General features: G+C 42.5%; 1 protein-coding gene across 7 annotated transcripts in view; it reads left to right on the top strand.

The window, feature by feature from the left end:
• The first annotated feature begins 316 nt into the window (after nt 1-316).
• LOC108276819 (inactive serine/threonine-protein kinase TEX14) overlaps nt 317-16,200 on the top strand; it is a 16,403-nt gene continuing 519 nt past the window's right edge. The window contains exons 1-28 of one of the 7 annotated variants that reach the window (XM_053687081.1): nt 317-394; nt 1,772-1,921; nt 2,034-2,148; nt 2,301-2,466; nt 2,832-2,968; nt 3,105-3,186; nt 3,697-3,830; nt 4,317-4,433; nt 4,775-4,898; nt 5,952-6,130; nt 6,349-6,488; nt 7,748-7,938; nt 8,335-8,443; nt 8,827-9,371; nt 9,502-9,584; nt 9,666-9,739; nt 9,852-10,016; nt 10,236-10,333; nt 10,521-10,634; nt 12,611-12,689; nt 12,856-12,928; nt 13,040-13,197; nt 13,288-13,445; nt 13,516-13,654; nt 14,952-15,000; nt 15,083-15,172; nt 15,338-15,554; nt 15,729-15,805. In XM_053687081.1, coding sequence (XP_053543056.1) covers nt 1,792-1,921; nt 2,034-2,148; nt 2,301-2,466; nt 2,832-2,968; nt 3,105-3,186; nt 3,697-3,830; nt 4,317-4,433; nt 4,775-4,898; nt 5,952-6,130; nt 6,349-6,488; nt 7,748-7,938; nt 8,335-8,443; nt 8,827-9,371; nt 9,502-9,584; nt 9,666-9,739; nt 9,852-10,016; nt 10,236-10,333; nt 10,521-10,634; nt 12,611-12,689; nt 12,856-12,928; nt 13,040-13,197; nt 13,288-13,445; nt 13,516-13,654; nt 14,952-15,000; nt 15,083-15,172; nt 15,338-15,554; nt 15,729-15,761 — 3,699 coding nt within the window. In that variant the 5' untranslated portion in view covers nt 317-394; nt 1,772-1,791 and the 3' untranslated portion in view covers nt 15,762-15,805. Of the gene's footprint in view, nt 395-856; nt 1,008-1,771; nt 1,922-2,033; nt 2,149-2,300; nt 2,467-2,831; nt 2,969-3,104; nt 3,187-3,696; nt 3,831-4,316; nt 4,434-4,774; nt 4,899-5,951; nt 6,131-6,348; nt 6,489-7,747; nt 7,939-8,334; nt 8,444-8,826; nt 9,372-9,501; nt 9,585-9,665; nt 9,740-9,851; nt 10,017-10,235; nt 10,334-10,520; nt 10,635-12,610; nt 12,690-12,855; nt 12,929-13,039; nt 13,198-13,287; nt 13,446-13,515; nt 13,655-14,951; nt 15,001-15,082; nt 15,173-15,337; nt 15,555-15,728; nt 15,806-16,200 lie in introns of those variants that run through there. The other 6 variants (XR_008398167.1, XM_047160904.2, XM_047160907.2 and 3 more) reach the window with 6 other exon arrangements.

Genomic DNA, 16,200 nt, shown 5'->3' on the forward strand with positions numbered 1-16,200 from the left:
TCCAGCAAACCACGCCTTCCTGTATTTGGATTGGCTGCGAGTTCGACTCTCGAGAAATTATCTGAATGGGTAGTGACACCTGCGTCAAACGCGTTGCCATTTTGGATAGGGCAACCTTCCTGCTCGCGGCCATTGAACCGAGTTCAATAGCAGAAAGTATGCTTCATTTTTTACGCGTACGTTAGGAACAGCGTACAGTAAAAACAGTGATGACGCAAATTTCGTCATCAGTGGGGTACACGCGCCGCCCAATGTTTCTATCCGTTGCGCACGCGCACTGATTTTTTTTTGCATTTAGTTCTTCCACAAGGTGGCAACAATAATCCAGGGCCGTTGATTCTCAAGGTAGTCGAATAAAAAATGTAATAAACGGAGGAGACAGAAACAAGTGCAGGTTAATAAGTACCCGCATTTGTAAAATTCTTGCATTAAAGAGTATAAGGATTTGTATATGGGTGTTAATCGTGGCGAGAGATTGCCCAAGCATTGTTCTCCGTGTTGCTGTGATGCTTCTTCGTTGTCCGCCTTCACGTCAGAAGACCTGCTTTACTGCTCTGTACTTACTCTTCTGGCCAGGAGGGGTAGTGCAAGTTGTCATAATGCGCATGCGTACATGTCAAATGTCATATTTTTGTCTTACGACTGTGCGCACACTTTAGCATACGCTTAAAAAAAAAAACGAAGAGATAAATAATTTTTATTTAACGTATAAATCGCCACATTATTACTAGCATTGATTCTAAAATACGTCATTCAAAAAGAAAACAAACAAACAAACAAAAATCCGTGTAAAAAATATATATATATATATATATATATATATATATATATATATATATATATATATATATATATATATATATATATTAGATAGATAGATATTGATAGATAGATAACAAAAATATGTTTTGACAACAACTATTACATCGTCAACCGTCCGGGATCGCGAGCCTCTACTTCCGTTTTTTTTCCAGCGCGACCATTAAACTTACTAACCTGTTAGCCAGGTAGGTCAGGACGCTAAGATAATAACCACATATCTGGATATTTCTGTGTGGAATAATTACATTATCGTATCATTAATCTATCGTGTAAACATATTTTTAACGAAAAAGAGAAAAAAAGCAGGAAACCATTTTGACTGATAGCTAGTGGGTTGTTTGTGAACAAGCTAGTCATGCTAATGTTAACTAGGTGGCTAATTCTGCCGTCCTAGTCAGCGCCCCAGACAGCAAATCTCGCACCACGAGCAGCTGATGATAACCGGATTTACTTTGTTTTTATTACATGAATGATGTTTATGGTATTAAAATGTCAAAAAGATACGAAAGTAATGTAGCAATGGAGCAAATTAGTGTAAATTATACTTAATTTACAAACAAATAGGTGTTGTTTTTGTAGTTCACGCCGGGCGATATGACAAATAGTACCCTTTCACGATACTTCCAAGTCATGTTTTACTATAAATATATAAGACTATACAAAAATGCTGAAAAGGATGTTGGAGAATTAAAAAAAACTGTACAATTTAAAAAATTGTAGTTTTTGTAATTAATATAAAAATACAGACAATATCTGTGCTATCTTGAAAGGTGAAAAGTGTATTTTGATATTTTAATAATTTATCATCATTTAATATCAGTATTATATCAAGCTATTGCCCAGTGCTGATGTGTAATTTAAATACAGTGGTGATAGGAGGGTGTGTGAGTAAATAACAGTGAAGAGGAGAGTGTGGTGAAGGTAACTGGTGATTAAATATCCCGGTCAGGGCTGTGTGGATGTGCTGAGATGTCGGGCGTGCCCATTGTGCCCTGTCCCGTACGCTTGGGCTCCGTCAAAACCGGAGGTGTGGCGGCTCGACTGCACCAGTTCACCCGGGAGAGAAACCTGCAAAAAGCAGAGAAGCTCCTCAAGCAAGGTAAAACCCAGAGAGTTTCACAGAGCGTTAGCATTAATATATTTGTAATTAATTGTTGAAGTGTGTGTGTATGCGGTCAGTGCACTGTGGATTCTATATTTTCTCCGTTCAGGTGTGGACGTGGACTGTGTGAATCACCTGGGCCAGACGTCTCTTTTCTGCGCGTCTCTGCTGGGGTTCGGCGCCGTGGCCGAGCTGCTTCTTCAGTACGGAGCCGATCCCAATCGGTACGATCACGCAGAACGCGCTTTTCTGTCTTCGAGTACTGAATATATAACCCAACATGGATATATTGTTAAACTCTGTACGTAGTAGTGAACACCAGAGACAGTAGAACATGTTCTGCTCAGTAGAGCGAGTCGTGTTTTCTCCTTTTTAGCCGCTGTGATGACAGAAGCACTCCGGTCCACGCCGCCGTGTTCTCCTGTAACACGGGGCTGCTCAGCGCTCTGCTGGAGGCAGGGGGAGATCTGCGACTTCACGACGATCAGGGCAGGACGCCGAGAGATTGGGCCGAGATCGGAGCTCAGGAGCATAGTGCTAGGGTGCGTAACACGACCGCCACACACTTACTTACACCTGGAGAGCACATTCACACATGGGATATGGGACAGGGTGGTACTATGCTGGTACCAGATGGATTATGTGGATCACCAACATTTGCAGAAGGAGGCGTCTGTCAATCACATCACGAATGAATGAATGCCTTTTATTGTCACTATACATATGTACAATGAAATTAAGATCACCTGTCAGTTCAGGATGCTCTGCCTCTTAAGGCGTTCTAGTCTAGGCTAGCTTGTGTGCCTGTGTTTTGGGAGCGTGGCTTTGGAAGGAACACTGAAGCACAGGTTTTGATTAGAAGATTAATTTTAATAATGCTATAGTATATATTTTTTGGATGATTTAGATGGTCAGTTTCATTAAGAGATGCATGTCTGTCATGAGGAGTCTGTCTGAGTCGCAGTCACCCAGAGAGAGACGCGTCACTCCCACTTCCTCCAAGAGCCTCCTGCGCTCACCGTCTGTCCTGGACTTCCTCAGACCGTGAGTCACATGTACATTAACCATGCTTCCGTCATCAGTTATTAACATAAAGTCTAGTGACTGTAACTCAGAGATTCAGTTCTTATATGTGGTATAATGTGACGACATGTAGCTGTGAGTTCGTGTTGGTTTTTAGGGTCTCTGATGTGGTGTTTAACAAGAAAGTAACCGCAAAGTCGCCCACATCTGACACGGTCCAGTGTTTCGGCTTTGGAAAGGCGAGTATCGACATGACGGCGTAAAAATAAAATCAATACAAGTAAAGCTAAGCACAGAGCAAAGATTAAGTCAGTATTTATGCTCCTGATTTTAATTATGCTCCTGTAAGAGCACACAGTGATCAGAAAGATTCGAATTTATAAAAAAGAAGAGTTGAGGAAGAAGTTCCTCAAACCGTCCTTTAATCCACCAGACAGAAAAGAGATTTTTTGAAGGAAGTTAAAGAAAATTTTAAAGATAATTTTTCAGCATTCATTAATCTAAGGGTCAGTACATTAATCTTGAGCCAGCATTTTAAAAAAGCTGAGTGGAACTTCTGTAAACGGATGTGCAACAAGGAGAACATCACCCATCACTTTGACTTCTAGACACTAAAAGCTCCTTGTACCTGATTAATAAATGATGTTCAGCTTTTAACGTAATAGCATCCATAACATTAGAACAGTCGTAAATGTACACCACTATGTTTTCTGATCTAGTGTCACTAAAAGGTTTTGTTTTTTTCACAGTTGTGCGTGAAGAAGTCCGGGATGTCTGTCGGCGTTCTCGCCTCCGTGCCGTTAATACCAGACTCCGAGTTATTGCAGGCCGAAGACGAGGCTCTGCACTCGTTCCCGTGTGGATCCTTCAGCAAAATGACCAAGTACAACCATTTCCTGTTCATTCATGATTCATTTTCTTCATCTGAAAGGCAGAAGTATAAAGAAGTACGAAGAGAGTAAACAAATAATGCACCTGGAATAGAGCAATAAATAAGGAATGCAACTAAGGCATTACAGGTGCATCTCAAAAAAATTGAATATTGTGTACTATAAATTCTTTATTCTAATATTTTGAGATACTGGATTTTTGATTTCCGTGAGCTGTAAGCCGAAATCTTCAAGATTAAAACAAAAAAAAGGCTTGAAATATTTCACTTTGTGTAATGAATCTAGAATACATGAAAGCTCTACTTTTTGAATTATTACAGGGGGAAAATGAACTTTTCCACAACATTCAGATTTTTTTGAGATGTGCCTGTAGAACGAAATACTTTTAAACGTGTTCAGAGTGTTGAGAGCGAAGGTGCTTGAACGCATCAACACGTGTGCTTTAGAAGACTGACGTGGTTCCCGTCCTCCGTCCTCAGCTACAGTTGGAGAGGAAGCCGTGTTACGGTGAAGGAGCTGCAGATCGACAGCACGCACCGACACGCCGCGCAACACGGCTACCTCGACCTGCTTGTCACCGAGCTCGACTTCTGCTGGTAAATACTCACAGGAACACATGAGACACCTCGTACTTCTCCTGCTGCATTATGGGTAATGACTCACCGACTTCTTTTCCTGGCAAAAGTGATGATGGTTCAATATTTCCACTGAAACACTGCACCAAGAGCTGAAGCAGTGAGAGAGCATACGCCAGGTTTAACCCTTTCAGTCCTGTCGAAGTTAAAATAAGACCTGGTTTAAATTCATTTTAACAAAGTGGAACTAGATTCAAAATAATTTAGTTCTATTCATCGGGGTATTAAAGTACAAACAGCATGTGTTGGTGTAAAATTGAAAATAAAAAGACGTTATTGACGTGTGTGTATGTATGTTGTAGTCAGCTGTTCCACCCCCACATTCTGCAGCTGATGGCAGTGAGCTCCTCCAATCATCTGCAGCAGAGCAAACTGGTGTACGAGAGAGTGCATGTGGGCTCACTGTACACCCTGCTGTACCACAGGGTAACACACACACACACACACACACACCACTTAAGTATTAGAAATTTTCTGACAGCTCTGAGTTAGTTAATGAGTTTACTAAATAAGGAGTAAAACAGTTGGGGATGTGCTGTTACAGATAAACAATCAGTGATTGGGTAGTGTGATGAAGTTACCCTTACCACCTCGAAGTTGATTATTTTCCTCGAATAGCACGTCCCCAAGTGTTTTTTTCCCCTCTTACACCATTTACTAACAAGTGCATGCCTAAAGTGCACTTTTTATCCATTTGTAGTTACAGTTAATGTTTGTGAAACAAGTTCTCACTTGCGTTATAGCAGCTATAAACACACATTCCCTCACCAGCTCTCTCTTCATTCTCTCTCTCAACACTAATAATAAAAAAAACACAGCTTGTTACGCAGGCTATCGGAAACCGCAAAGCAGCGTAAACTCTTCTGTCCTGAAGATGTCGGAAAACTCAGTCACAGCTTCACCTCTGACTGTTACACAGCTCTGACACTGGAGACTCCTTCCATAAACGTCTCCTTACTTTAAGAAAACTTCACCGTAACGATAACGCATAAGAATGTGCGTGTTAATATATATATATATATATATATATATATATATATATATATTAATATAAAGCTGTGATGTGCAGCTACACTACTGTCAGAGCTGCTGTTATAGAGAACTATATAACACTTGATGACCAATCACAATCCAGAACACCAATCCAGTGGTGTAATACTGAGTAACTTGTAGAAGTTGACTAGTGGTTTTTTATTTAAATACACAAAACGCAGGAGTTGTTGATTGTTTTATTTTAGTTCCAGTGTTACTGTGTTTTTCCTGTAAATCGTGTTGGGTAAGGGAACCTGCTAAATGTTGTAGATCTGTAGAAATAGTCTGTATTGTAGAATTTATATAAAATTGTTAGCTTATGTTGTAATAGAGTGACAGACGCGCTTAAACAACAAGGACATGGCATGCTTACTGAAATATAGGACGTCTATTTCTGACTCACTGACTCAGAGAGTGTGCGTGTGTGTGCGTGTGTGTATACACCAGCGAGCGGAGTTCCCCGTCCTACAGGTGTGTGAGGTTTTGTCACTGATCCTCCAGGTGTGTGAAGCGCTGTTCTACCTGCACAGCCGATCCCTGGTGCTGCGCTCCCTGTCCTCTCACTCTGTCCTCGTCGTGCACCCAGGGGTTGCTAAGGTCACCGGCTTCGGCTTCACGGTGCCCAGGTTAAAGCACACCTTACTTCACATGGCATCATGATAACTGTCAGGCAACACAGTGTTATGTTTGATGATATTTATGTAGAAACCACATCAAGCAGTTTATTACTTAATAAAGGAGAAGTTGGTGAATTTAACCATCAAATCACAATGTCACGCACTGTGCACTTGCAAATGTATGTATTTAGGTGTTAACGTGTGTGTGTGTATTTTTGTTGCTGCAGTGATTGTAGTCCCTCCTCCACTCCGCCCGTCCCTGCAATGCTGTATAACTGGGCGGCTCCTGAAGTGATCAGGAGGAAAGCATGCACAGGAAAAGCAGATCTGTACAGCATCTGTGCTCTTATACAGGAGCTGTACACTGGTACACACACACGCATGGAGCACTCTTTACACAAGCAGCACCTACAGAGAGCAATCATTCATTCCCCCTTAGTGTCACTTTGGTAGGAACATTGTCTCCTGAGCTGTTATTCGTTCCATGAGTCGTGAAACATTTTTTAGTAACGTATTTGCGTTCACGGTGCGAGAACAAAGCACGGTACTGCAGAAAAGTCCCGCGTAAAGCAAAAACACCTTCAATGACCTGAAGTGTTTCTGCATATAAAAACAGACAAGTGGATAATATATACAATACCAGTCAAACGTTTAGACACACTCATTCTTTATTTATCATCCATCCATCTTCTATACCACTTTATCCTTTTCAGGGTGACTGGGAACCTGGAGCCTATCCCAGGGAGCATTGGGCACAAGGCGAGGTACACCCTGGACAGGGTGCCAATCCATCGCAGGGCACAATCACATACGCATTCACACACCCATTCATACACTACGGACGCTTTAGACAGGCCAATCAGCCTTCTATGCATGTCTTTGGACTGGGGGCGGAAACCGGAGTACCCGGAGGGAACCCCCACAGCACGGGGAGAACATGCAAACTCCACACACACAGGGCCCCGGTGGGAATCAAACCCCCAACCCTGGAGGTGTGAGACGAACGTGCTAACCACTAAGCCAAATCTTCATTTATTTACTTTTTCCACATTTTAGAATAACTAAAACTTTGGAATAATGGAACAATGGGAATTATGTTGTGATAAAAAATCCAAAATAAATCAAAATAATTTAATATTTTATCATCTTCAAAGTAGACGCCCTTTTCGCCTAGAATTTCTCAACTGAGTTCTTGAGGAATTTCCCTGAGATGCTTTTTAAATAGTATTAAAGGAGTTCCCACCTACGCTGGACTCGGAATATTTCGCTCCAAGTCATCCGTTTAAAAAAAATATTTTTGTAAATAAAATGTTAGTTTTCTAATGAAAGAAATGAATACGTCGGCACGATTATATGTTTGTCTACAACACCGATTTCAAACAGTTAATCACACACCTTCAGATCAAAAGATTTTTAAGATCATGAGAAACATTTCAGTCGAGTGTACAAACTTTTGACCGGTAGTGTATAAAAATGCATCAACTACTTAACTATAAAACTACTCAACTATAAAATATAAAGGTACAGAATCAGACTCCTGATGTCTTGTTCATTAAATACTGACTTGATGTTTTCCACCACAAAGTGCTTAAACCATATTTTTTCACAACTGGTGTGTGTGTGTAGATGCAGTTCCGTGGGGTTCTGTGAATCCATGCTGGATAAAGCAGGCCGTAGACACGGGTCAGGCTCTCTTTGCAGATCCGGCCGTGCCACAGCCGTATTACGACCTGCTGCTGAACGGATTGAAGCCCAGCGCTCAGGAGAGAACCTGCAGCCTCCAGGACCTGCGATACACACTGCGTTTCCACCTCAGCGTGAGTTCATCACAAAGAAAAGAAAAAAAAACATCTTGCAACACACACCCTACAGTCTTACATTCTTCACTCGGTTCAGTTAGATTGAATGTAAACAGTACAAAGAGAAACGCTGTTTCAGCTTGGTCAGGTGATCAAAATAACTACTAACAACACTAAATACTACAGACATGACCATTAGCGCACACAGGTTATACAGGAAAGCAGCGGTGGAGTGTAGAAGTAGTTAAACTCCGATTTAAACTGAACACACAACCTCAGAGCAGTCTTGTTGTATTTTATCTAAGTCATTTTAATTTCTTTAATTTAATTGAATTAGCGGTTACTATAACGAGAAACGAGTTGTGTAGCCGAGTGGCAGTGAGGTGTAGCTGCGTGTCGCTGTGGTAATGACAGGAGCTGAGCGAGAGAGAGAGGAGGAGTGAAACGCGCCCCCTACAGGCCAGGTCAAGCCCATACAGATGGAGCACAGACATCAGGAAAAATCGAGACAGTGTGCACCCAGGTGAGACTAACGAGGATACAAGGTGCAGTAGAGTGAGTTGAATGTTATGAAAACTTTGATGGCGGTGAAATGAGATGTGTTCTATCAGGGGGAAAAAAGACTTTACACCAAACCTCCAAACGATCACGGTGCACTAGATATACACGTGAAAACGAAAACAGAGTTTGGCATCAAGCCACAACCTGACTCAGGTAGGGGGTGTGGCCTGAAGCTGGAGATGTATACCAGAATGATTTAGATGATCGTAAATTTCATGTTATATTTGTAGATTTAATATAAGACCAACTTTTGAACGCACAAATAGGCGGCTGTGTGATCAGATGTTGAGGTTTTCAGCTTCCGTTAGGAATATTTCCTTGTCTTTTTTTTTTTTTTCTCCTCAGATGAGCAGCAGGTGGTGGATAAGGTAAATCAGGACCAGCTCCGAGAGCTAGACAGCTTTTTGGAGAACCAAACAAAGCAAAAACGTTCCCTTATTAATCTCCAAAATGAAGCGACAGAGTGCTGCACATCCTCTGACACCATCCTCCAGGACATTTCCTTCCGGGACATCCTACCCCTGGATGAGTCGCACCTTTTGTCCCACCCTCCATTTGTAGAGGAAGAATACACGGAAGAAGAAGCGAGGACCCAATCTTCCATCTGCAACCACGTCAGCTCCATTGTCCTGAACCTGAAAGTGTCTCAGCTGCTGCGGCAGCAGGTGGAGAGCAGCTTAGATAAGTTTGAGTCAAGGATAATGGGAAACACGTGCTCCGGAATCCCACAGTTCGACGAGCCAGACGGGTGTAGAGGCAGACAGGTGGTGATGCTGAAAGCAGCAGGACCTCCATCATATAACTACATACCCAGTGCGATGCGCCAGGAGATGGAAGAAGAAGTCACAGAGTTCTGCTCTGCTGGAGAGGAGAGCTTTGAACGTTCTGAGGTATTGAACTCATAATAATAATAACGAACTAATTATCTGTACTGATGAGGATGGGTGTGGCCTAATATTCTAATGAGCAGGTTCTAGGTGTGTGTGTAGAATGAGCCAAGAGCATGCTTACCTCTGACAGGGAGATAAAAACATCTCTCAGAGAGACAGGAGGACGAGGGGAGGACAGGAGCAGGCAGTCAGATTCACTGAGGAGTGTGACGGGTACACACACACAGTATATACATACTTTCTATAATACTTTTATATAATTATAAAGTATATACATTAGAGTTATCATTTCAGGTTGTACCAGTCATCAGCGGCATGCACATCACAGGAGCTTACGCAAAACCAGCGTGCTGAACACAACTGGACCAGTGAGTCGAATAATTCATCATCTACTCATAATTATTTTAGCATTAAAACGGGTTCAGTTAAACTGGCTTGCTATTTATATTATTTGTATTGTTACTCGCCTTACCTGAGCAGGTGAGGTGAGCACAGCAGTGGCTTGGATGACGCGGGGTTTCCTGAGCTGTGCTGCAGGGGCACTGGTGGAGAGCAGTGACAGTGAGGAGGGGCAGGAGCAGCCGCAGCACCCCCTGATGGACGCACAGGAGGACGCAGAGGAAGCTCTGTTCAAGAGCTTCGCAGGTGCAGCAGCATCTCACTCTTAGTGTTAATCAGTTTAGAGAGAGAGAGAGAGAGTGTGTGTGTGTGTGTGTGTGTGTGTGTGTGTGTGTGTGTGTGTGTGTGTGTGTAGATAGGTAAAGTAATATATTCTCAGGTTGCACGCCGGACACACCGTGATGCTCAGACGTCTTTTTACATTATTTTTTACCGAATTTCTCCCCTTTGTCGTTGTTCCACCAGGTGTGCACAGTGAGAGTGAAGAGAGCACTGACTTCCACACCATGAATCACACCTTCACTCTGCCCAATGCTGTGTATGAGGTCAAAGGTCAACACAGGGTAACCAGTCATTATGTACTAATAATAACTGTAATAACAGTACAGTGTGTTATTACTGCCTAAGAGCTGCGCGGATTCTTACACACCACACCTGAGTATTCTGTCGTGTGTGTGTCTCTCTCTGTCTCTCTCTCTCTGTGTCTGTGTGTGTGTGTGTGTGTGTGTGTGTGTGTGTGTGTGTGATCAGGAGGAGGACGGTTCAGACTCGGACTACAATCAGTCACCTCTGGAACCTTCCAGCATCTTCTACACTCCAAAACACAATCAAGAAAACACCCATGCTAAAGAGGAGCTGTTACAGGTATGCTTAATTCAAATCACACACACACACCTACAGTATCTCACAAAAGTGAGTACACCCCTCACATTTTTGTAAATATTTGATTATATCTTTTGATGTGACAACACTGAAGAAATGACACTTTGCTACAAAAGTAGCAACTTTACTATGTAAAGTAGTGAGTGTACAGCTTGTGTAACAGTGTAAATTTGCTGTCCCCTCAAAATAACTCAACACACAGCCATTAATGTCTAAACCGCTGGCAACAAATGTGAGTACACCCCTAAGTGAAAATGTCCAAATTGGGCCCAATTAGCCATTTTCCCTCCCCAGTATCATGTGACTTGTTAGTGTTACAAAGTCTCGGGTGTGAATGGGGAGCAGGTTTGTTAAATTTGGTGTCATCGCTCTCACACTCCCTCATACTGGTCACTGGAAGTTCAACATGGCACCTTGTGGCAAAGAACTCTCTGAGGATCTGAAAAAAAGAATTGTTGCTCTACATAAAGATGGCCTAAGCTATAAGAAGATTGCCAAGACCCTGACACTGAGCTGCAGCACGCTGGCCAAGACCATACAGCGGTTTAACAGGACAGTTTCCAATCAGAACAGGCCTCGCCATGGTCGACCAAAGAAGTTGAATGCACATGCTCAGCATCATATCCTGAGGTTGTCTTTGGGAAATAGACGTATGAGTGCTGCCAGCATTGCTGCAGAGGTTGAAGGGGTGGGGAGTCAGCCTGTCAGTGCTCAGGCCATATGCCGTACACTGTATCAAATTGGTCTGCATGGCTGTCGTCCCAGAAGGAAGCCTCTTCTAAAGATGATGCACAAGAAAGCCTGCAAACAGTTTGCTGAAGACAACGAGACTAAGGGCATGGATTACTGGAACCATGTCCTGTGGTCTGATGAGACCAAGATAATCTTATTTGGTGTCAAGATGGTGTCAAGAGTGTGTGGGGCAACCAGGTGAGGAGTACAAAGACAAGTGTGTCTTACCTACAGACAAGCATGGTGGTGGGAGTGTCATGGTCTGGCGCTGCATGAGTGCTGCCGGCACTGGGGAGCTACAGTTCATTGAGGGAACCATGAATGCCAACATGTACTGTGACATACTGAAGCAGAGCATGATCAGTATGCAGTATTCCAGCATGATAACGACCCAAAACACACCTCCAAGACGACCACTGCATTGCTAAAGAAGCTGAGGGTGAAGGTGATGGACTGGCCAAGCATGTCTCCAGAACTAAACCCTATTGAGCATCTGTGGGGCATCCTCAAACGGAAGGTGGAGGAGGAAAAGGTCTCTAACATCCACCAGCTCCGTGATATCGTCTTGGAGGAGTGGAAGAGGACTCCAGTGGCAACCTGTGAAGCTCTGGTGAACTCCATGCCCAAGAGGGTTAAGGCAGTGCTGGAAAATACTGGTGGCCACACAAAATATTGACACTTTGGGCCCAATTTGGACATTTTCACTTAGGGGTGTACTCACTTTTGTTGCCAGCGGTTTAGACATTAATGTCTGTGTGTTGAGTTATTTTGAGGGGACAGCAAATTTACACTGTTACACAAGCTGTACACTCACTACTTTACGTTGAAGAAATGACACTTTGCTACAGTGTTGTCACATGAAAAGATATAATCAAATATTTACAAAAATGTGAGGGGTGTACCCAGTTTTGTGAGATACTGTACATACATATACACACATACATAAATAAATAATTGAATAATTAAATGTCAATTGTGTATAAATAAACAAACCAGTATATTTTATTTTATTGAGCTTTTTATTTTATTAAGTTGAGCAAAATATAAAATGTATATTTTTTAAAAGTACATTTAAAAATGAAATTAAATGATTTAACTACTCTGGCTTTAACGTAAATACACCTTTTTTGTGTATATAATTTTTTTTTTCTGATTCACTTTTTAAGCCTTATTTTTATTTAGTAATATTGATTTAATCCATAATATAATGCAAGTGTTTCCATTAGACGCCGAATTCAGAGGATGATCCGGACGTGACGATGGAGGTGTGTCGCCCTGACATGAACGTGAAGACCACATTCAGAGGTACGAGGTGCTGATTTAGTGGCACTGACTCCCCACCTGGGGTGTGTAGGTGGCCTAGGTAGTAATTAGGGATTAGGGTGCACAGTGGATATTTCAGCAGGTCTGTTATGTTCAGGTCTCTGTGTTTTATATTCATGTACATGTCGATGGCGTGTGTTTTGTTCAGAGTGTCAATCTTCACCAGAGGAGCCCGAACACAGTGAAGCAGAATCAGCACCGCCATCTGTACACACCACCAGGTAAAGTGCAGTAAACACCTGTACTCACCTATACACGCTGTGACCTTTACACACTTATACTTAAGCGTAGAAATATTTTCTGGAAATATCTTTTGTCTGTGTTTGTGTAAGGAGCAGTCATATGGCAGATATAGCTGATCTCTCCAGCATCACCTGTTCACCTGCACAACTCCAGGAGTGGGTGGGGCAAAACGAAGCCCGGCCTAGCCCACACAGCACACATTTCCCACCATGCAACAGTACCCCACGCAGCCCGCGTACACGCACAGGTACACCTACACCTGTACATGGAATTTACTTTTGCGTACTTTTATCTGTGTACTAAACCGTACGTTGTGTGTGTTTTTACGTTTCTGTAGCAGGCCGAGGCCGTAGCGCCCCCCGCAGGGAGGAGGTGTGTGTTTCCCCACTCGCCCCTCACCTGCAGTCTCTGATGGAGACGTCTCCGTGGGGCAGCACAGAGTCTCCGTCCCACACAGAGAGCTACAACACGGCCAGACTGGAGCGCGCTGACACGGTCAGAATAAAGATCAGCCACTTTAATCACTTCTTCATCAGATATTTACTGATGTTATCTGTGTGTTCAGATACACTGGTCTGTGCCTGAGAGGAGTATTCCTCAGGGGGATTCAGAGACACCCAGCTCTGGCAACCAGGAGTTCACTACAGCCAGCTCATGGGTCAGACACAGTGAGGAGAAGAGCCAGGACCACAGTGACACAGCAGGCAGGACGGAGTTAAAAAACACACACACACACACACACTGATTACGCTGAGAATAATTCACAATATTATTATTACAGTTCTTGTTCTGGATTACGTTATAGCAGCTATAAACACTCGTTCCCTCACCAGCCCTCTCTTTATTCTCTCTTCAAGTTAATAATAAATTTTAAAAATAGCAGCTTGTTACGCACATTAGCCAGAAACCGCACAGAAGCGTAAACTCCTCTGTCCCGAAGACTTCGGAAAACTTAGTCACAGCTTCACCTCTGACTGCTACCAAGCTGTGTAAAGACATGGCAAATAAAATAATAGGAATAAATACAAGCTCTGATGTGCATCAGGTCCTTCCGGAAAGACTGACCGAGCACTGTGTGAGGAAGAGGAAAAGCAGGAGGAAGTGATAAGACACAACGCGAGATAACTGTGCCTAATTCACACACTTATATAACACTCATGCCACCTGCTGGTCAAACGCTGAGTGCTCACATCACTCTCTCAGCAATGGCTGATGACCATGAAGATACATTCATTGAGGAAGAGGAGGAGTGTAACAAACTGTCAGATGCTGAGCAGCATGCAGAATCATGCGGGCAAGAAATTCCAGAAGGGCAAGAAGCACAACATCCTGATCCAACACAGAGACGTACAAACTAAACTTATCATCGTCATTATTATTGATATCATTATTATCATTATCATGCCATTTAAACGCTGCTCAAATTGCTTTGAAACACCACAATTACAATAAATAAAAGAAATAATGAATAAAGGTAATAAATAAATGTGATAATGGTATAGCGTTAATGAAAGACTAAAATTTTGAAAAGTAATGATGTACAAATAATTATAAAATTGCTAAATAGTGTTGTGATAATTATTTAAAAATATAAAGAATATAACATCTAATATTTTAAATATTATAGTAAATAAATGAGTAAATGTAAGGCAAAAGCTAAAGTTGATTTGGAACAGGGCAGCCATTAATGATTTATATTGATATAATGTATAAATAATAAATATTATTTTAACATAAAAAAAATTAACATAGTACATTTAATGTCTATTAAAGTTGGATTTTGAGTGTTGTTAAAGTAAGGCAACCACATTGGTTTGGAACACAGCCAGGCAAATAATAATAATAAAATACATATATATATATATATGTATTTCCTAATTAAAGTATTACTAAAGATGCATTTTTTTAATTTTATTTTTACGCCATTGTTCATCATGATGTTAATGTGTTTGAAACAGCTGGTTAGATGATCAGAGCTGAATGAATGTGTGTGTGTTACAGCATTAGAGTGTGACACAGAAAAAGACCGATCTTTGGAGGAGGCTAAAAGGTAAAGATCATTAACGTCACTCTGGTGTTATTACCCGTGAATGTAGGATTAGTGTGTAATAAACGGTCACATGACCTCACAGAGCACATTCCACCCTGGACGAGGTTCTGCAGGGCCTGCTGGAGAACCCTGAGGCACAGAGAACCGTGAGAGGAGCTGCAGTAATTACAGAGTACGTGTTTATCATCTAGTAATGATGTTCTCTTCCTCTACACCTCCATCACACCCCGTCTGTCTGTCTGTCCATCACTTCCTGTCTGTGTGGAGTCTGATTTCCTGCACCTGTTTCTGGGACTCCATCTCTGCCCCACGACATCACTTCCTGTCATCATTCTAGAATGTTATCATCCTATCCTGTTAGTGTGAGCGAAAGATCTGATGAGGAAGAGGAGCGGGTGTTTGGACAGAGTGTGAGTGCGGAGCGAGGAATCTGTCAGCAGTTGGAGGAGGAGGAGGAGGAGGTGATCCTGGAGGAGGACTTCAGCTGTTCCAGAGGAGATGCCAGTGAAGGAGCGGCAACGAGAGGAACAAAGATAAAAACACACTCATCTCAGGTCTCACACACAGTGCAGGAAAGATGCACACTGTCGTTTAACTTTAATAACTTAAATAACATGTTTTCTCTCTGCTGAAACGTCATGATGTCAGTGTTTAACCCCTCCCACCTGGAGCAGGTAACCGAGTGTGAGCTAATCCACGCGCCCGCTGTGTGTTTATTCCCCGTTTAGGTGTCAGGATCGGACATAGAGAAGCTATTTTAAGAGTTTGAGATAGAACATTACTCTATCTGGAGCCAGCAGCACAGGTACATCGCTGTACACACACACACACACACACACACACACACACACACACACACACACTGCAGCGCAGGTATACCACTGTACACACACACACACTGCAGCGCAGGTATACCACTGTACACACACACACACTACAGCGCAGGTACACCACTGTACACACACACACACTACAGCGCAGGTACACCACTGTACACACACACACACACACACACACTACAGCACAGGTACACCACTGTACACACACACACACACACTACAGCACAGGTACACCACTGTACACACACACACACACACACACACAACAGCGCAGGTACACCACTGTACACACACACACACACACTACAGCGCAGGTACACTGCTGTACACACACTAAATCTCTAAACAACTATTAGCACTT

Source organism: Ictalurus punctatus, chromosome 16, assembly GCF_001660625.3.
Source record: "Ictalurus punctatus breed USDA103 chromosome 16, Coco_2.0, whole genome shotgun sequence".
NCBI lineage: Eukaryota > Metazoa > Chordata > Actinopteri > Siluriformes > Ictaluridae > Ictalurus > Ictalurus punctatus.